This window comes from Lepidochelys kempii, chromosome 8 (genome assembly GCF_965140285.1).
Source record: "Lepidochelys kempii isolate rLepKem1 chromosome 8, rLepKem1.hap1, whole genome shotgun sequence".
Taxonomy (NCBI): Eukaryota; Metazoa; Chordata; order Testudines; family Cheloniidae; genus Lepidochelys; species Lepidochelys kempii.
Genome location: NC_136387.1, coordinates 55,716,624 through 55,738,177, shown reverse-complemented (window position 1 = coordinate 55,738,177; position 21,554 = coordinate 55,716,624). Strand labels below are relative to the sequence as shown.

Below are 21,554 nucleotides of genomic sequence, written 5' to 3'. Positions count from 1 at the left end.
CCCTTCCCTGGATTTGGGAGACTGGTACGCCACCCTCAACATGAAAGATGTGTACTTTCATATAGCCATTTGCCCCACGCACAGACTTTCTAAGTTTTGTGGTCGACCACAAAACTATCAGTTCATGGTCCTCCTATTTGGTCTGACAGCCACCCGAGTTTTCACCAAGTGCGTGTCAGTTGTAGCATCTTCCTTCGCAACAGACAGATGCAGGTACACCCCGACCTCGATGACTGGCTACTCAAGGGGTGCACTAGGGAGCAGGTGGAATCTCAGATCCAGTTTGTCAGATCCACATTTGAGAGACTGGGCCTGCTCCTCAATGTGAACAAGTCAACCTTGTCTCTGACCCAGAGAATAGAGTTCATCAGAGCAGTGCTGGACTCGGTGCAGGCAAGAGTGTTTTTGCCAGACACACAATTCCAAGCCATGTCAAACATCATTCAAGGCCTCAGGTGATTCCCGACCACTACTGCAGGGGGTTACCTATATCTCCTTTGCCACGTGGCAGCCTGCACTTATGTGGTCTGGCATGTCAGGCTGAGGCTCAGACCCCTGCAAGCGTGGCTTGCGTTGGCCTATTGCCCGGGACGTGATAACCTGGACTTAGTAGTGACAGTACCAGAGCACGTACTCGAGTTCCTTGAATGGTGGCTCGACCCTCAAGATGGTGTGCGACGGAGTCCCCTTCAACAGCCCCGAGCCCTCCTCGTCCCTGGTAACGGATACATCACTACTGGGTTGGGGGTGCGCATTTGGGAGATCAACAAACACAGGACCTATGGTCTCTGGATGAGCTCTCCCTTCATATCAACGTCAAGGAGCTCAGGGTGGTACGCCTACCATGCCAAACTTTTTGGGCCCAGCTGTAAGGCCAGTGCGTGGCAATAAGGACAGATAACACCACTGCCATGTTTTACATCAACAAGCAGGGTGGAGCCCATTCCTCCCCTCTGTGTCGAGAAGCCCTCAGGCTCTGGGAGTTCTGCATAGCCTACTTCATTCACCTGGAACTACCTTATCTCCCAGGGGCTCAGAACAACCTGGCAGACCACCTCAGCAGATCGTTCCGCAATCACGAGTGGTCCGTCTGTCCAGATGTCATATACTCCATCTTCCAAAGGTGGGGGTTTCTCCAGGTTGATGTGTTTGCCACCCACAGCAATAGGACGTGCCCAATGTTCTGCTCCTTCCAGAATCACAGCCCGGGCTCCATCACAGACATGTTTCTGCTACCCTGGGGAGGCTGCCTGTTGTATGCCTTTCCCCCATTCCCTCCTGTGCACAAGGTCTGCAGGGACAGAGCAAAGGTAATCCTGGTAGGCCCCAGCGTGGCCTCGACAGCACTGGTACACCACGCTCCTAGAACCGTCAATGGGCTCCCCAATTCCATTGCCATTCCACCCTGACCTGATCACTCAGGACCATAGTCACCTGCTCCACCCAGACCTCAAGTCCCTCCATCTCCTGGCTTGGAAGCTTCATGGTTAAATCCCATGGAACTTCTCTGCTTGGAACCTGTAAGGGAGGTCCTGCTTGGCAGCAGGAAACCACCCACCAGGGCCACTTATCTTGCTAAGTGGAAAAGGTTCACTTGCTGGTGTGCCCAGCGATCTACACCTCCACTCCAGGTGCCTATACCACTCATCCTAGAGTACCTCCTACACCTATAACAACAAGGCCTGGCAGTGTCATCCATCAAGGTTCACCTCTTTACTATCTCGGCCTTCCACCCAGGAGTATCTGGACGCTCCGTATTTGCCAACCCCATGGTGGGACATTTTCTCAAGGGCCTGGAACGCTTCCATCCCCAGATTAGACAGCCAGTCCCTGCATAGGACCTTAACTTGGTCCTCTCCAAACTAATGAGGACCCCCATTTGAACCGCTAGTGACTTGCTCCCTTCTGTCTCTATCATACAAGGTAGCTTTTCTGGTCACCATTACCTCAGCAAGGAGGGTGTCTGAGTTAAAGGCCCTCACCTCTGACCCATCTTACACCGTCTTCCACAAGGATAAGGTGCAGTTTAGGCCTCACTCAGCCTTTCTTCCTAAGGTTGTGTCAATTTTCATACGAGTCAAGACCTATACCTGCACATTTTCTATCCTAAGCCTCATGCCAGTTACCACAAGCAGAGGCTGCACACTCTGGTTGTTAGGTGGGTGCTGGCCTTCTACATCAAACGCACTAAAACTTTCAGAAAGTCGAACCAGCTATTCGTAGCGGTGGCTGACTGGATGAAAGGACTCCCGGTATCATCGCAAAGAATATCTTCCTGGATCACATTCTGCATCCGAGTTGGCCAAAATCCCAGCCCCGACACTTACAGCACACTCCACAAGGGTACAGGCTTCATCGGCAGCATTCCTGGCCCAGGTCCTGATCCAAGAAATCTGCAGGGCAGCGACTTGATCCTCAATGCATACGTTCACCTCTCATTACGCCATCGTCCAACATGCTAGAGATGATGCAGCTTTCGGCAGAGAAGCGCTCCAATGAGCGATTCCATAACTCCGACCCCACTGCCTAAGTAAGGCTTGGGAGTCACCTACCTGGAATCGATATGAGGAATCACTCAAAGAAGAGACAACGGTTATTCACCTTCTTGTAACTATTGTTCTTCAAGACCTGTTGCTCCTATCCATTCCAAACCCACCCGCCTTCCCCTCTGTCGGAGTAACCGGCAAGAAGGAACTGAGGAGGCACCGTGTCTGCAGGGTCATATATAGTGCACCCGACCCGACGGGTGCTGCTAAGGGAAAAAACTTTCCGATGACTGTGCATGCGGCATGCACACACCTAATTATGAGCAACACATCTCGAAGAACAACAGTCATAAGAAGGTGAGTAACCGTTCTTTTTTTGGGGCCCCCTAAAATATACCTTTTATTAAAGAAATATAAATTCAATCGAACATTTCTTAAAAAGGTAACTTTTACATACCTTTAAAATTCACATTGATCAGTGTATGTTTGGTCACTATGAAGATTGTTACTGCCTATTTGATCATGACATCCCAGTTTTGTGTGCATTAGTGCACGCTTCTGGATGACCTTGCAGGACCTTTTCTTAGATCAGTTATTTTCTGATAGGTACTTGGTTCAGCATAGTTGAATCTGACTGTAGTATTTAGATTGTAAGATACTTGTGGCAGCAAACAACATGTTTTCGTATGTATCTGTAAACCATCTAGCACGTTTGGTAAATAACAAAATTCCCAGACAAAGACCTTATGAAGATGGAGTTAAGGCTGAGAAGAACAGATCAGTAACTTAAAAGTTAAAATCCTTAGAAAAACATTGTAGTTGTGGGGGTTGGAAAGGGTGGGGAAAGGGAAATCTTTAAATTTCTGGTTCTAAGTTCAAGCACAGCATGGAAATTTGCAGCTACTGCTATTTCATCATATTGTTGCCTCTTTTTGACCGGACCCATTAGTCAAGGTTTGGGGCCCTGGGATGGTCCAGCTGGAAGTAGAAATTTGTGATAGGTATTTCTTTGGTGCAGTTTTGTTTATTTATAAAGAATGTATGAAGTCCTGTATCTGTGAATGCAGGAGGAACCAAGAACAAAAGGAACAGTTTCTTAGCTTACTGCCCTGAAGCCTCTTTGGGCTAATACCAAACACCAGATAGCCTCTTTGGGCTAATACCAGACCCAAATGCTCGCTGTCTAGCTTTTTCCAGGGTCACACTGTGCTCACAGGCTCCTGCTTGGCTTATCTTGCCTCTTTGCTTCTCCCTCTTTCTCTGTTCTTGTCTGTGACCTCAGTATCTCTGTGTTCTCTCACACTCCCACACATCTATCCAAAGCAATACTCAGCCCAAAAGCTCCCAGGCAGGGTCTCTCACCCCTTTTTCTCTTAGGTAGGGCTTATGTTTAAAGTTAGGTGTGAACTCACCCTTCAGTTAACATATCAACCTCACTGGGGTTTTAACCTAACCCATAGCAAGGTTTCACCCAGCTCATAATGGTATTAATTATCATCATGACCTTAAATGTATGAGTTCTTCCTCCATAAAATCCAATTTTGGAGTGGCTGTTATTCTCTCAAGTCTCAGCCTGAAGTTACTGTTTTTTTTTTTATGGTCTATGCTGTGAGTCCCTGGAAAAATAAATCCTTATTGATAGTGTAAGCATTGGGGTAGCATTAACTTATTCCAAGATTAGACTGAGTTTGTGGACTCTGTTTCCATTTACATCCTGCTCACATACCAGTTCTTCCTCCATTTTGACTTGCTGAGATAATGCTCACCAAAAACAGTCCTCGGATTCCCCACATTGGTGTATTTATATCTTCTTTTGTTGGGTCCAGCATCCCTTCGAAACACTTTTTAGTAGGGCTATCCAGCCTTAGGTGCAACCTTCAGCCAGTAATTCTGTAGAATTGTTTAAAAAGTGACCCCGGCAGGACAGCTAGCAGTGGGTGAGAATGCAGACAGCTTGGGGCAATGGCAACATGAGATCCAAGGCTTCCATTCTGAACCCTTATCAAAACTCACCACTTTTCATCTTGTAAATATTTTAGTCCAGGTCTTCAGTTGATGTAAATCACAGTCGCTCCAGTGACTTGCCACAGCAGAGGAGCCAGCCTTTTATCTTTAAAACCACATAGTAAGTTTTAGGAAAGAGAATCGTGATCTGTAGTATTTCAATAGATCCATGGCCCACACAGTCACATTTCTTGTCTCTTACTACTGTCAATAGCAAATGCATCAAGAAAGCATAAAGGTCCCATTTCCCCCACCCCCCCTCCCACAAGTATAACTGAAGTGCCAAAAATGGTCTCTCAGTTTGAATGCAATCAATTAATCTTCACATTGTGAAAACTGTATTGTGAGAAGATGTCTTGGCTACCTGGGATAGCAAAAGAGTTATGTAATATTTGAGGATACCCACATTTGAAAATGTAGCACAAGTGCAGTGTTCAACAGAAGGGTGAGGACTGAAAATGTCATTCTGGTTGTGTTTTTTTTTTTTTTTTAAACCTTGTAGATCTTGAGCAACCTTGTGATGGAGGAGCTCCTGCCTAACCTTCAGACCATGATCCTGCCTAAAATGAAAGGAAAGAGGAATGATAGGAAGAGGGTTTGGTTTGCTGTAAGTACTGTCCTTTGCACAGCTCTTGTCTTGCATAGCAATTGTCCAGTGTGCTAGTCCAGACATACTTTTATTTTTTGTTTTTAGATTGTGGAAGAAACATACAACCTGGTCCAGGAGCAGGTTTCAGAAGGATTAAACACCTTGAAGGAAGAATGTAAAGATCTTACAAAGAATCTAGAAGGAACCATTCGTTCAGACATGGATCAGATTTTGAATTCAAAGAACTATTTAGCTGGAAAAATCAAAGGTTAGTGGGGATAAAAACAAAACACAACACCCTCTCCCCATATCTCACTGTTCTGGCGCTGTTCTTCAGAATTACCCATTGCCCTCAGATGCTTGAATTATCAAGTGACCGCTGGTTTGCATGCCCGACTCGAGACTCTGATTTACAGAAAGTGCTGAGCACCTGCAGCTTCTACAGGCTTCAGTGGGAATTGTGACTGCTTAGCCCTTCTCAATGTCAGGGGCCAAGTACTTCAACCTGGATTCCTGGAAGTGGAGGCAACCCAAATCACCGGCCACTTTTGAAAATTTTGATTAGAATGGCTAATTCTGCTTTCAGTTTCACGTGCATTATGTGATGAAGATATAGGTTACACAAGCACAACCGAAAGCAGAATATGGCTTACATGCTCCACAGTGGAACTTTTGATTAAGCGATAAATGTCTATGGTGCTGAAGCATACTTAAAACAAATGTCTTATTGAATGATTTAAAACTCGTATGATGTGATTATAGTTTTGTAACAGATATGTAAATTAACATAAAAAGTAGACAAAACATTAGCATATATTGCTGAAGCACTCTTTCTAGAAACCATAGGTGACAAGTAATAGATGAAGATTTGGGCAGTTATTTTAAAAAAACTTGGAGCATTTCTTTTTAGGGCACTAAATATTTTTGTTCAAGGGAGTGTAGGTTGTTTTCCTTGCCATGTAAAGTTCCCTGTTGAATTAACATGTAATACAGTGTACCTTAGATCACAATGACCATGCTATTTACAGACATCCCAGTGTTTGTCAATACCCGCCTATATTTCTTCTTCACTCACAATGCGGCCAATCCACTATAATTTGGCAGGAAGGAAAAAATATCTTTAAATGACAATTTAAACTCCACAAACTCTTCCCTTCCTTACCCAAGTCATGTTTGAGGAGGACAAGTGTCATAAATGGCTCTGGGGAAAGTATTCTGCTAGAACTCATTCTAGCAGTCTGTAGCCCTTTCATTTAGATTCTTCAGTCCACCACCTGGTGGCCTAAAACATGTCTGTCTGATTCTTTAATACCTCAGCAACAGTCTCCGAGCCTGCTGAGAAGTGCTGCATGGAGAATATCCAGCCATTTTTGCCTTCCATATTGGAAGAGCTCATGGGCCCAGTAAGCTCTGGATTCAGTGAAGTCCGTTTGCTCTTTGAAAAAGAAGTTAATGAGATCTGCCAGGACTTCCAGAAGACAAATGATGCCACAAAGCTGAAGGAAGTAAGAAAAGAAGTTTGGGTCCTTTTTTACGCTCTCACATGTTATAAAAATTCTCTATATAGATCTTAATTGACAATAGTTATATTGGCTCTGCAGACCAATAGGTATAAATTCCTGTTTTTTCTCAGTTAAATAGTCATCTGATTCAAAGACACACGGAGTACAATAAATTGAATAATGATTCGCTACAATCAGTTGTGTGACCATCACTAAATTTCTATATTAAGAATCCATCTCAGATTGTTTTCTTTGTAAAATATTTTTTTCCCCCACTGGGATGCAGAATTTGGAGCAGCTGATGAACCTGCCATTCAACTCTGTGAAAATGGAACCTTGCTATCTGAAAGTTCATCTCCTCCAGGAACCACTCCAGGACCTCAAGAACCGCTTCAAATTCTACCATGTTGATTTTGTGGTTAAGAGGACACAGAACTTCATGCAGGAGGTAGTGTAAAATCCATTTTTCCGCTTTGGAAGAACAGGTTAGGTTTGCCCATCTGCTCTGCTTCAAAGTAGTCTTGATAGGGAGCTATGCACATGCACAGAATGGTGAATAGACTAGAATGAAAATAGAGATGACAAAATCCAGGAATATCACATCTGACAGGGGCGCATCATCTTTAAATCAGTGTTTATTCCTTTTAAAGACACAGTAGTTAGGAGCTAAAGGTTGATCATCTCTTCATCTAACCTTTGAATTTCTGAAATCTTAGTGTCTCAGATTCTTAGGGCAAATTTCAGAATGCCCTCAGCATGGCCTCTAAATTTGTACAGTAAAATACTGTTGGCACAGCAGTAGGTGACGAAGAGTCTGCCTCATTTACATACTCAAGAACTGTCTTTTATGAAAGACCATAAAAATATATTTTTGGTATTTATGCAAGGGAATGAATTCTCCTTTACAGTTCTAGCCTCTCATGATAGGCAGTAAGGCATTTCATTAGAAAAATGGGCAATTATTTCTATATTAATTTTTATCTCGGGTATAAATGGATTTAGAGACTTCGATAGAATAACCATGGTGATTCTAGCTCTCATGCAGAGGGTTGAACTGCCTGCCTGATTCTGAATCAAAAAGGAATCCCTCCCGCCTCCTACTTTCACAAAGTATTGGCAGGGACATTTGGCTTTTTTTTACTTCAGGAGCATTAAACAGAGATCACCTATTAGGATCAAGTAGGCATATGCCACACAGACATCTGGTGATTGCCAGAGTACAGGACAGGGTAGGCTTTCATCGCCTTGTGTTGTCTTCTGTATTTTTAGTAATGTAGTCAATAAAGTATATAACCAGTTCAGTAGGGACCTATTAGCAGTGTAATTGGCACAGTTCTGTGGAATGGGGCTCACAAGGCACCTGTTGTGTGACGCAGAGCTGTATTCTGTTGTGACTCTAACTGCAGTAGAGCGAATGAGGTGATGGTGCTTGACATAGCCAGTGGTATTGGTAGCTACATGGATTCATGTGCCACCTGTCTCCCCCCTGCCGTTAGTATCCCAGAAACTACTGTAACTCATTGTAAACTACAACCTCTTTAAAAATATCTCTGCCTGTATATCACACTTTCTTCCCTAGACTTTATCATTCAGGCACTTACTTATAAACAAGAGCTGTGTTGATTATGATCTTGTTGGTTCCTGCTGATTCCCACCTGAAGTTAGAGGGCCAAATTCATACCCGTTGAGCACACCCAACTGCAACAAAGTTGCTCCCTCACACAGCTGCACTGCGTTTTCCTCTAAATGTTGTTTTTTGTGACACCATATTCTTTGTCAAAGCAACCAGCTGTGATGTTACAGGTAGTCAACGGGGGAAAAAGGGAGCATGTACACAGCTCCTCCAGTGTCCTACTGCAAGGAACAGACATTAAACCTCCAACAAGTTAGCAATGTCTCCCTGCCAAAAAACGTTGTTTTTTGTGCCACCATAGTCTTTGTCAAAGCAACCAGCTGTGATGTTACAGAAGATTATGATAGCTCTTAGATACCATAGCTGTCTTTAGGAAAACCTAAAATCAGGAATGATCAGCAGCCAAGGAATTTTTGAGAAACAAAATTCTGTTTTCACTCCCATGTTTTGAGTAGGGACCGCCCTGAATTCCTGCTCAGGCAAAACACCTGTTAAAGGAGGACATTCATAATGAAACAGGAAAAAGAAGAGAGAGATAGAAGAGAACATTTTTCAAGGTTTTCCATAAGTTGCTTAAAAGGGAGAGTACAAGTTGTTCCAACAAGCTCATTTATATTGCTGTTCTCTCTTAAAATGGCCATTATTTTTCTCATGAGAAGTAGAAAAGAGTTTCACTTTGTGTTCATGGGCATATAATATTTATTTTTATTAATAAGCCGCTAGGCCAATATGTTTTCATTAACATTGTTTTAATTTAAAAGAAACCTCTGGCTTAATTCCCACTGACTTTGTACTGATGTAAATGACCTACACAAAGTGCCAGGCACTGGAGCATCAGGTCCCTACTCTTCAAAGTTGCCGAAAAAGTAGTATTTAAAACCTGCTGGGTTATTGTCATCTTCTGGCTAACTTATGAAAACTAGGGGCCACGTGCTCAGATGATATAAATCAATGTAGCTCCGTTGAAGTCAGCTGAGTACCTGGCCCAAGATCTGCAAATGCATAGAAAACATGAGTGGCTAAGCTTTCCAGCTGGTCTCTAAAACTATACCTGCAGTTTTAATGTGCAAGATTTTTGCATGCATGAAGTTTGAATGTTCATGCACTTGTATACATACATTGAGTAGATATGTGGATACTTAATTTACATGTGCAAATGCAACTTGCACGTTCTAATCTGAGTCTGGAGCAAACCTAATTCTAAAAACTACACTTCAAAACTTGACACAACCTATGTTTAGCCATTTAAACAAACAAACAAAAAAACCTGGGTAAGGGCACTGCATACAAGGCCATATCTTTTGCAACGGAAAAATTCCTAGAGTATTACCTGGATATCTATATACTGATTTGAAAATTCCCATGTCAAGCAGAGGACATATGGAGCCCTGGGCTGTTTTCCCATCAGAATGAAGGTGAAAACATAAAGTACAAATTTCCACCTGCAAAATTGTTGCTAATGAAGTTTCTCCAAACTAGGGTAATTATTTAATGTGTCACTGGATGGTGTGAGAACAGAGAAAACAGAGAATTCTGAATCTACTTTAATTTTCATTATATATAAGTTGGCACTAGGAGGGCTTCCCAGAATAGCTGTACCGGTATAGTTCTTCTGGCAATCCTTTTCTAGTGTAGACCTGTCCTTAGACATGAATTAGAAATGGAAATAGTAAGTTGTGTTCTTTTTGCCTTTCCAGTCCCCAAAGAGTGTTCAAATCCAGACTCCTTTTTTCCACTGACATTTTGAATCTTGTTTTAAGAAGTCCTGAAAACATTTCTATTGATTTTTAGGGTTTATACTTTCTTTTCCTCCCCTCGCCCCCACCTCCACCTCACAAGCACACTTTAACAAACTACTAAGTTTACAATGTCTATTTGTGTCTGGAAGAACTTGTAACTAGTGACATGTTGTAGTTCAGAAGTCTATCTAAAAATAGTAGGGGTATAAACTGCACCTGATATTGCTCAGTTTGAAGTCATGGGAATTTTGCTATGAACTTCATCAGGAGTGGGCCCGACAATAAGTATGGCGATTTTAATCCTTTGTCTTTATCACATTTGTCTTTATTTCTAGCTTATGGAAAATGCAGTGTATACTTTTGAACAACTTCTGAGTCTGAGCAGCCAAGGAGATACAGTGAAAATTTCAACTGCCATTGAAAAAGTCAAACTACGAGTACTAAAGGTAAAAATTATCTGACTCTTAAGTGTATCAGAAAACTAGGGGATCTGCTTAGGTGGTGTTTTGTAATAAATTGAAGGCATTTTTTACATACATTTATTTAATAATGAGAAGAAATGTGTTTCATACCATCTTATGGGAAATATTTCAATGCATCCACTTGTTTTCACTCACTGGAATAATTGGCCAGATTCTTAACTGCCTTGCACCTTATCTATCCCTGTGCAAAATGAGTGTAAAATGTTACCTCTGGTTTAAGTGAGTGGAGACTGCTAATTTAGTAGCATTTTGCAAAAAATGCAAATGATTACTCCAGGTGCAATGCAGTGGAGCATTAGGTCCTCCCTATATGGTCTAATGACTTCAGATAATAACACGGTTTTTTCTTACTCCTATACTCAAATCATTGGACCATGCCTTTCTCTAGTCTCATGGTATTCAAGTAGCTATGGACAAACCATATGGATAAAATTTGGACCAAACCTGAACATTTTTTGAGGTTCAAAATAATTTGGCTAACATTAAAAAAAATTTTTTTTGTAAACACTTCATTTGCATGCAACACTGCACTTTTAGGGACAGATCCTCAACTGGTGTAAATTTTCATAGATCCATTGACTTCAGTATAGTTATGACAATTTAGAGAATCTGCCCCCAAAATTCTAACTGATCCCAGAAGTGGAAGTGCTGAAATACCATGAGGAAGGCAGTTCTCACAGTGAGCGCTCATTGGAATTCTCAGACTTTAAGGCCAGAAGGGACCATCATGATCATCTAGTCTGACCTCCTGCCCATTGCAGGCCACAGACCCTCACCCACCCAATTCTTTAATAGGCCCGTAACTTCTGACAGAATTACTGAAGTCCTCAAACCTTGATTTAAAGACAGCAATTCATATTCTTTGGGTTGCCCATCAGCAGGAACAGGCCAACGGGAACAAACTACTTGTATGAATGTTTAATTGTTCTAACTGTGGTTTTTTCTTTTGTCTGTTTTGACAGCAATATGACTATGACAGCAGTACTATACGGAAGAAAATATTTCAGGAAGCATTGGTACAGATCACATTGCCCACAATGCAGAAGACACTGGCTTCAGCTTGCAAACCAGTAGGTAACTTTCTGGCTGCATGCTGGAAAAAAAGAAAGGGAAGGTGGAATTAACACACTGGCTATATCCTAAGCCACCTAATGCAAATTAGCTACAGGTGGTCATGTAAAGTGGCTGGTCACAGGGCCAAAATGATCCTGAGGGTGGTCCATTTGGGGCATCAGTGATGGCGAAAAGATAAAGGATGTGGATCTCATTTGGGGTGGGGAGAGAATTCAAATAAATTCCCTTCTAAAATCTTTTGGCAGCCTTATGCAAATCTTGATCACATCTCTTCTATGCAGTGGGGGTAAATAGGAATTATTCCAGCCCTAGGGCTGCAATAACCCTCATGCTGCTCCAGCAGTTTATGGAGAGATAGGAAGGGACCAGAGTCTTTGTGTTTTTTGTTTTTTTTTTTAATTTTTGTTTTTTGGCAGGGAGACATAGCTAACTTGTTGGAGGTTTAATGGTGGGGCAGTCTCTGGGGGAGATGCTCCCCCAGAAAAATCTGATTACAAGGTCAGGGCAGATGTTAGACCCCATCAAATCGATCTTCTCTCTCTGGCTGACAGCTAAGGTTCTAAGTTCTGAGCCTGTAGTTCCAGCTTCAGGTTCTACAACACCTCTGGGAGACCACTGAGTTGAAAGTCTGTTCCTTGCAGTAGGACACTGGAGGAGCAGTGTGCATGCTCCCTTTCCCCCCATTGACTACCTGTAACATCACAGCTGGTTGCTTTGACAAAGAATAAGGTTTCACAAAAAACAACATTTAGAGGAAAACGCAGTGCAGCTGTGTGAGGGAGCAACTTTGTTGCAGTTGGGTGTGCTCAACGGGTATGAATTTGGCCCTCTAACTTCAGGTGGGAATCAGCAGGAACCAACAAGATCATAATCAACACAGCTCTTGTTTATAAGTAAGTGCCTGAATGATAAAGTCTAGGGAAGAAAGTGCGACATACAGGCTGAGATATTTTTAAAGAGGTTGTAGTTTACAATGAGTTACAGTAGTTTCTGGGATACTAACGCGGGGGGGAGACAGGTGGCACATGAATCCATGTAGCTACCAATACCACTGGCTATGTCAAGCACCATCACCTCATTCGCTCTACTGTAGTTAGTCACAACAGAATACAGCTCTGCGTCACACAACAGGTGCCTTGTGAGCCCCATTCCACAGAACTGTGCCAATTACACTGCTAATAGGTCCCTACTGAACTGGTTATATACTTTATTGACTACATTACTAAAAATACAGAAGACAACACAAGGCGATGAAAGCCTACCCTGTCCTGTACTCTGGCAATCACCAGATGTCTGTGTGGCATATGCCTACTTGATCCTAATAGGTGATCTCTGTTTAATGCTGGAGCTGTCACAGCTGGTGGGGGCCCTGGAGCTCTGAGCTGCCGTGGGCATTGGGTGACCCCTCAGCTGCCAGCAGCCGTGGGGGCCCCAGAGTTCCGAGCTGCCATAGGTTCCCAGCTATTTCTGATGCCAGGGGACCTCAAAACTCCCAGCCACTGAGGCAGGTGCTGTACCCTCTCCCTTTCTGTAGCAGGGCTGGGGCTCCGCCCCATTTTGTCACAGTTATTTTTAGTAAAAGTCAGGGACAGGTCACAGGCCTCTGAATTTTTTTTTGTTTGTTTGCCCGTGACCTGTCCATAACTTTTACTAAAAATAACCGTGAAAAAATCTTAATCTTAGTAATGACTCAGTTGCTACCTAGCTGGGCTGTATATGAACCACTGAGCTAAGGGTGCTATGCCCCAGTAACAAATGCTGGAGTATCCCAGCACCCTGATGAGGATGAATTTGCCTCAGAGGACAGGCATAAACTCAGTCACTTCCTCACCTGCCTGCATTATTTAGAATATAAGAATTATTTATTTAGAGAGCTTAAGGTGATGCAATATAAAAAGTACTGGTAAATGTGAAAAATACTGAACATATGCAGCTCGTTTAGACCTGGAGAGCTGTCGTCATGACAAGATCTCTTACATGGGAGCTGGCAGGGTTCTTTTCTGGGCTGATTGAACCCTTGGACCCCAGATAGCCACATTTTTATACTTTTATTCCTTCTTTGTGTCTCTGCACAGGAGTTGCAGAAATATGAACAGTACATCTTTGCTGATTACACCAGAGTGATACAAGTAGAGAATGTCTATGAAGAGATTTTATTTCAGACATTGCTTGATGAAACCCTAAAAGGTAGGCATGCTTCTGAGATGATAGTAATAATGTTTAGAATGTGGGTCTGTGAGGTCTTATTTCAGAGCTAGTGATAGATCAGAGCTCCCTTATTCAGATCCAGGTCCCAATTTTCTCAGAGGTCGGAAGTGTTAAGAGTCTAAGAGTTTTGATTCACCCCACTAAAGAGATGGGGCAAGCCATGAAGTTTGGATTCAGATCTGAACTTCCCCAAAACTTGGAATATTCAGATCCATAGTGTGGTTCAAGCCTCTTTCTAACGCAAATCATGTCACCTCCAGTATACCTTGGTTCCACTGGTCCAAGAAGCAAAGCCACTCTCAAAGCCCTGAACTTTCAAATAATTGATTACATCTAATGACATTCAGACTGAATTTCTCAGAAGGAAATATGTTGCCAAAATATAATTGCCAATGGGTCACCAATACTAAGAAGAGCAGTCTCCAAAGATCTATCTGTGTGGGCATTGGAGAATGAAAAAGTTCTCTATAATCAATATGTATAGGTGATGATAGGGAAGTTGCTGTATTCCACAAGTTCTAAATGGCTTTCTGGTTGGACTTCTGGCCCAAAATTTAGGTTTTGCAATTTTAAAAAATGAATAGAAATGTTTATGATATTCAATTAAAATACTTCTTTAGTTCTAGATTTAAACCTACAGTGTTGTGAACCCAAACACAGTAGCAGTCTGTTAGTGCATGAGAAATGGGAAGTGTAACTTATTATTAACGTTCCATTGTCCAAGTTGAGTGAAATGAAAAAAAGCACAGATAATTAAAATTAAGTCTTGCTAATAATCCATGATATTAGAAACAGTAAAGGAGTATTTTTATTTTGAGTGTTCTTAAAATGTCAGTTTGTTCAGATCCGTTTGATGTTTTTGTCTACTTAGTAATAAAAGAAGCTGCCATTCTGAAGAAACACAACCTTTTTGAGGACAACGTGAACTTGCCTTATGAAAGTGTGTCCAGTTTAACTGACTTGAAGACCCCTTCAGGATCAGCACAAGCCAGTCCTGATAAGAAACCGTCCACCACTTCAACAGAAACATCAGATACTGAAACTCAAAGTAATGAACTGCTTGTTGTGTCAGAAAAAATGACCCAGGAGAAGTGGTATGATGCTAGACAGGCATCAGACAATGAAGAAGCAGTTTATGTCAATGTGTCTAGCAGTCCTGCAATTAATAGTGAAAAGGTGATCATTACAAACATCACTGACAAACTGGAGTCTCATCCTTTTACTCCTAAGGAAGAAAAGGATGTGGAGGAAATGATAACTTCCCAGAATGAAAATGCGGTGGAGGCAGAGTTTGGAGGGAACACTCAAAAAGAAAATAAGGTACAAGAAGAGGAGAGATGTCTTACAGTCCCTAATACTCTGAATGAGATCAGAAGCTTGCTGATGGTGACAGTTGAATTACCAGCAGTTGCTCCATCTGAGAACAAAACGGAAGGGGTAAATGAATGTGAAATTTTGAAGTTGCAAGAACATGGGGAAGAGAGTGATGAAAACAGCAAAACTAATGCAGAAACCGGTCAAACAGACCAGATAGTGAATAAAGAATTAGAACAGTCTGAGCTCAAGGTGGAGCAGCCACCTCCATCCAGTTTGGGTACAGGTGATATGAATTTAATGATCATTTCAGAGGCAGGCAACCATGTGACTCAAGCAGAATGTTTGGAAGTCTCTGAAAAACTGGATGTGTCTCAAGAGTCAAAGGCAGAAATGGAGACCAACCAAAGTGTCTGGTATTCTGGTCTGGAAAGCTGCAAAGGTCTTCATGACAAATCGCAACCAGAGGCACACACCAAAAGCATAGTTGGAGACAGAAGATCTGATCTGGAGGAAGCAGGTGAAGGTCACATTCATGCTGTCCCAATGGAAACAGAGGCTGAGAGCTTTCCTGGGTGTTCTGCTGAAAGTCCTGATGCAACACAAGTACCCATTTTGAGTATTGAAAACTTAAGAATAGAAACAGCTGATGATTTTGAGGTTTCACTAGTGCTAGAGGAAGATGAGCTTAGCACGGCAGAGGTTACAGTGGATATTAAATCTGAAAGCTTTACTGTTACTGCAAGTGATGAGTTTCAGCCAGCAGGTGCACCTTCTTTAAGTGCTGAAATCAGAAGCTCAGTAGGAAGTGAAACTGTCACACAAGAAAACATTGAGGAGAGTTGTGCAGAGCAACACTTTGAAGAGTAAAAAGTGTTCTTCACAAATATACAGCCTAATCTTGCAGCCATTACTCACTCCAGCAGTCCTCTTGTGAATATTCCTGACTTCATGAGCAAAGGCTGCAGGAATGGGCCTAATTGCAGTGTTGTCAACTCTTGCAGTTTTATCACAAGTTTTCCAGTACTTAGAGGGTACTAAACATTACTATTTACTAAAAAATAGTAGTAAATTTCTGGCCTTAATGTGGAAAAAAGCTTGAAAGCATGACCCCATCCCCCCCAAATGCTTGAACACCTCAAGGCAAATAAAAAGAACCAAAGAAAAATTATTATTTTTTTTTTTAAAAATCTCACAAATTTTAAGACGACCCTATGTTTTTTTGGCGGGGGCCTGACTCATGTTTTTTGAATGATTGGGATTGGAAATATTACAACAGGTCTTAGCTAAAGTTAGTCAATCAAAATGTTATTAAATAAATTCATTTAGGATATGCATTCAGTGTGTTAGAAGGAAAACATTTAAATCTCTCAAGTAGTTAAACAGGAAACAAATAGTTAGGTTGTTCAGCAGCCAAATTGCATGTAAACTTTGAAGTTTGCAAGCTGACTGATTACTTAAGTATTTTAAAGTTTTGACAGAGATTAAGACAATGAAATGTTCTGATTTTTTTTTCTATATTTAAAACTGGGAAAACACTGGGAGCAGGTTTCTCAATCCCACTCTGCACTTCTGGGTTACACAGCCTTTCAGAGCACTTTAGAGCTATTTTCTTTCTTTTCTTTTTTTGGATCTAATGAGAATATTTACAATAAAACCAGCTATCACCATTATGCAGCACCTACCTTCTGCACTCCCCAGTATACAGTACAGTCACCCACAATCCAAAGTTCTGTACTGCAGTCCTGCCACATGCATAAGGCTGTGTCACTAAATCTCAAAAGCATAGGAAATCAGAATGAAGTATGAAATGTCCCATATACCATAATCATACCATTTACTCTCCAATTTCTTGATGCAATGGAAGGGAAAGTAGTTAAGGAATAGCCAGTTGTGCTTAGGTTTTGGCAGACAAACTGGTGATATTTTCAAAAGCAGCTTCAAAAATCAGCAATGCTTTTTCATGTCCAAGATTAATACCACCATACCAAATTGTGGTCCACATATAAGCTGCACTGATGTGTAATTTGCATACACAGATTGGAGTTTTTGGCCACAGAAAATCTTAGAAGTGAAAAATGGAGTTTTAGTAAGTTGAGCATTAAAATTGTATCTGCAATTTTAGAGGTGAGTTTGAGATATCTTAAAAGTTTGGCCCAGGGAATAAGTACAATTTAATGTGAGTAAGAGTTGCAGAATTGGACCCATAAAGAATAATACTGGAAAGTAATGTCCTTTTCAAGAGATAATAAAGAACTGACAGCATAACCTCAGTCTTGTTGGCGTTTAACTGTAGGAAATTTTGTAAGGTCCATAGCATGAGACAGTCAAACTGTTATATAGTACTAACAGGGAAGTGACACTATCTGAACAGACAAACCTCTGTTTGGAAATGCCATGATATTGGTTAACTTGATCAAGTGGAAGGTTTCTGTTGTGAAATAAATGCTACTACAAGGTGTATTCATACATCATAATTATAGGAATAAAGTCAAATACAAGATTTTTTTTGTGGGACTGTCATGAATATTTATTTGATGCAGAAATGTTCATACTAAAGCTCACACAAACAATTGCCAACTAACTGTCTTATGGGTCATTCCTGATTTTTTTTAAATTGGTACTGAACATTAAGGAGTGATTTCAACTGTGTTTGGCAATTAACCAGTGCGTGTCTCTTGTAACCATTTCTTTGGTGGAAGGACATATTTCCAGTATGGATTTCTGTGTGATAGAAGAATAGCAGGATAGTAACAATTATCTCCTACATACAGGACCTCATTTTACAACTAAAGCTATTTAGAAATGAAAGTCTTTTGATGTACTTTCTATATGTACAGAACAAAAGAGAATTTAACATAAATGTTCTCCTCCAAAGTAATATTTAATCATTCACATTACAGGTTTAGATTTGGGGCAATACTTCTCTGTACATATTTGGTAATTCAGTGTTGACTACAAATGTTTAGTGTGGTTGGTTTTTTTTGTAAGAGTAGGGAAGAACTGAGATTCCTCTCGTATATTATCTTTTGTTCTACAGTTTTGAATTCAAGTTATTCATATCAGTAGTTTGTTCTGTGTTTTTATTTACATTTTTCTTGGTTTCCTGTGTATACTAAGAGTAAGGATAAACAGTTGCATACCCCACCTCAACATAGTCTTGAGACATTAAATGTATTTGCTTAATTCTGAATGGAGCAGCACAAAGCAGACTATGGTATCAAGGATCTGTCTCCTGGTACTTCCATCATTGGAAGGTTGCTTTGGACCTTTGATCAATAGAAATAGTTTATTGATGAATCATAATATTTTTTTCAATTTTCTTAGCATTTCCAGCAACATTATCCCAATTGAATTTTCTCCAAGTATGGATAATAAGACTAATTCCTTTACCTCTTAAGTTGGGGGGGTGTAAGAATTAATTGGTTAAGAGTTCTAAAGTGCATTGAAGAGGAAAAGAGCTATATATGTATTAAGTGTTGTTGTTGTTGTTATATTTCACTTGGCTACCAGCTTGAGTAGACAAAACAAGAAACACATTATAACTTGCTTGTAACTTTGTAAAGTGCTTAAACTAAATAAAATATGGTCATCCCTTTCATTGCCGGATGTCAGAGGTGCGGTTTTTAAGTGAATTTGATACTTGTGAGAAATACCAGATGCCGTTTACTTCAGCTCTCATTCATGCTGGTCCATATTTTTATCAGAGGGATCACTGGAGAACAATCTCAGATTATTGCCAGCTGTAGATCTGAACTCTGATGCTCCTGGGTGGTGATATGTGCTGCTGTCTCTAGAAGAGGTATTGTCTGTTAACTGTTAGGCTTAAAAAATAGTTTCTTAAAGTGCTGAAATTCTGAATTCACTTCCACTTGTCATAAACCCAGGCTGTGAGTCCATGTACATGAACTCTGGACACTGGTGGGCATAAGAGAGAAAAATGTCCATTGTAGCACTGTGGCTTTACTGTTTAAATTACAGCAGAAAAGCTGGGACCAATATCAGTGCTGGGAGACAGCCTTTCTTCTCCAGGCTGTTTACAACCATTCAAATGGTTATTTTTAAATCCACTGTTAAATGCAAAAAGCTAATGTCCCATAGAAAAATATTTTTGTTTACAATTTTTTTAAATTAAAACATTTTAGTTAGAAGCAATTCAGACTATAAGTCATATTTTCAATTCCTTCCCCTATTTTTTGCTATTTGGGACATTTGAAGTATCAGGAGCTTTTCATTTAAAGTCACAAATCAGGTGACATTATAAGTACTTCCATAGTTTTGTGTTTGTACAGTGCCTAATACAATAGGGTCCTGATCTATGACAAGAGCTTCCAGGTGCTACAGTAATACAAATAATAGACAAGCCAGGATGTCACCAACGTGGAGGGAGTGGGAATCTGGGTAGGGAATAAGCAGCACTGGTACTCCTGATGCCATCACACAGACTCCCACATGAACTTGTAAAGTGGAAACCAACTAGTGTGAGGAAATGAGGACACCCATAAGAAAAGAGGAGGGAGGGCAGAAGAGTCAATAGAGCAAAATGGAAGCAGCAGTAAATCATAGAATATGAGGGTTGGAAGAGACATTGGGAGGTCACTAGTCCAACCCCCTGCTCAAAGCAGCAACCAATCCCCAGTTTTTACCCCAGATCCCTAAATGGCCCCCTCAGGGATTGAACTCACAAGCCTGGGTTTAGCAGGCCAGTGCTCAAACCACTGAGCTATCCCTCCTCCCAGTGACAGAAAAGAATGGAAGAGACTGGTTTCTGCCCTGTGCTCCAACATTTGTATAGGAAGGATGTAAAAAGCAACAAAACCAGAAGAGTTCCTAAAGAAGATAATCTTCCACTCATGCATGTCACTACAATACAGCCATACAGAATGTGCAACATAGTCAGAATTTATTTAAATGGAGTATGTTTAAATGTTTTATGGAGCACTTCCTTTTCGCATTCTAAGCAAGTGTAATAATTGCACACATTGCCTTCTTAGGGATTCTAATTTTTATTTTAAAGATGTGATTTCTGCACTATTTCAAGATGAACTGACCAGATGTTCACTTGTGCTATCACCTTTCTCTGTCTCTCCTGGCTGGCAAATCCAACATCAGTTGAAATGTAAAGGAAAAACTAAACTCTTCTTTGACTTGATACTATTCTTCAATGTAACTTTGTTAAAGCAGCCATACTTACCTCATGCCCCACAGATTTAATGTGTAATGCCACAAAAAACTCAACAGCTTGCCACCCATGGCCACCTCCTGTTCCCCTGGTATGGCAGAGTTGACCCTACCCACAGAGCAAAAAATTTATAGTAAACGTGTGTATATACAATGCTCACCAAATGCCTGAGCAATGAAAGTAGCCCAAGTAAATCAGCTATACTTTCTTTCAGACTTTGCCCAATTGAGGGCTGTACTGTAATTTGCCAGGAATCATAAGGCTGCAATTTTTGGTATTGTCCTCTGGGGCAGGTTCTCGGCATTATAGTATTGTGATGCTGTTCTGTTCATCACCTTCTTCCCCCCTCAAAAGAGATTTCTAGGTTTATTTTAATATAGCCTGCAAGGTGAGAAATACCCTTGTCAAAATCAACTCTCAGTCAAAAGAAAAGAGGCAGCTATGGCCCTCCAGCGCTATAATGCATCTAATTGACGTAACATTACAATTATAACAGTGCTGTAGATTACTGTAGAACACTAGCTGGCTAGTGTTTGTTGGCTCCATTCCTCTACTGGATACAATCAGAAGTGCTTAATTTGGTGTCATGGGCCCTATACTGTTAACACCAAAAAGAGATTCCTCTTCAGCTAGTGGTTAATGTAGACTGCAACAGACTCCAACCAAGATGGTGGAGGGAGCACTACTTCACCAAGCTAGAGAGATGGGAGATGTCTTTGCCTCTAGCTTCTCCTTACATCAACCCCTGCCCTTCGCTGCTGTGGCAGTGGCCTATGCTTTGGTAGTGGGAGCATCTGGGTTTTATCTCTGTTGTCACAAAAGTCTGAATGGCTTAGGATGACCATATGTCCCTTATTTCAAAGGACCATCTCTTATTTCATTGATTTGGCGTATGAGTAAGGGAAGGCTTTGCAGAGCCGTACTTAAAGAATGTAACTGTTAAAACAAGGTTTAATCTAGAAATCAACCTGAAGAAACCCAGTCCTTTTAACAAAAGCTTCTCCTTTTGTGTTTTAAGACTGCACTGAATTGCACATTTAAAATGAAAATCAAGGATGTGGTTTCTTATTTGAGACTCTGCCTGTTAAACATATTAGATATTCAGACATTTTTCCATCCAGGCCTCTGTTTTTGCACTTTTAAAAACTATTTTTTTATGCACTTGTAACACAAGTAAAGAAATGCTAGGAAGAATTTAGAAAATTTCTGGAAAGGTAAAGGTTCAGTGGCTAAGTAAACAGAAAATGCTTGCCATATATGGGTACCAGTAAGCTTTATTACAATGAAGGTACAGTGAAGAGGTAGAGCTTTGAAACATGGTGTTGGGGACACTGGGGCATG

General features: G+C 41.0%; 1 protein-coding gene across 1 annotated transcript in view; it reads left to right on the top strand.

Moving 5' to 3' along the window:
* Positions 1 to 18,646, top strand: part of NIBAN1 (niban apoptosis regulator 1) — a 127,584-nt gene extending 108,938 nt beyond the window's left edge. Inside the window, exons 7-14 of the mRNA XM_073356667.2 lie at positions 4,993 to 5,097; positions 5,185 to 5,347; positions 6,397 to 6,584; positions 6,868 to 7,029; positions 10,289 to 10,399; positions 11,398 to 11,505; positions 13,585 to 13,696; positions 14,589 to 18,646. Of these exons, the coding sequence (XP_073212768.1) occupies positions 4,993 to 5,097; positions 5,185 to 5,347; positions 6,397 to 6,584; positions 6,868 to 7,029; positions 10,289 to 10,399; positions 11,398 to 11,505; positions 13,585 to 13,696; positions 14,589 to 15,901 (2,262 nt within the window). The 3' untranslated portion in view covers positions 15,902 to 18,646. The remainder of the gene's footprint in view (positions 1 to 4,992; positions 5,098 to 5,184; positions 5,348 to 6,396; positions 6,585 to 6,867; positions 7,030 to 10,288; positions 10,400 to 11,397; positions 11,506 to 13,584; positions 13,697 to 14,588) is intronic.
* Positions 18,647 to 21,554: the final 2,908 nt, after the last annotated feature.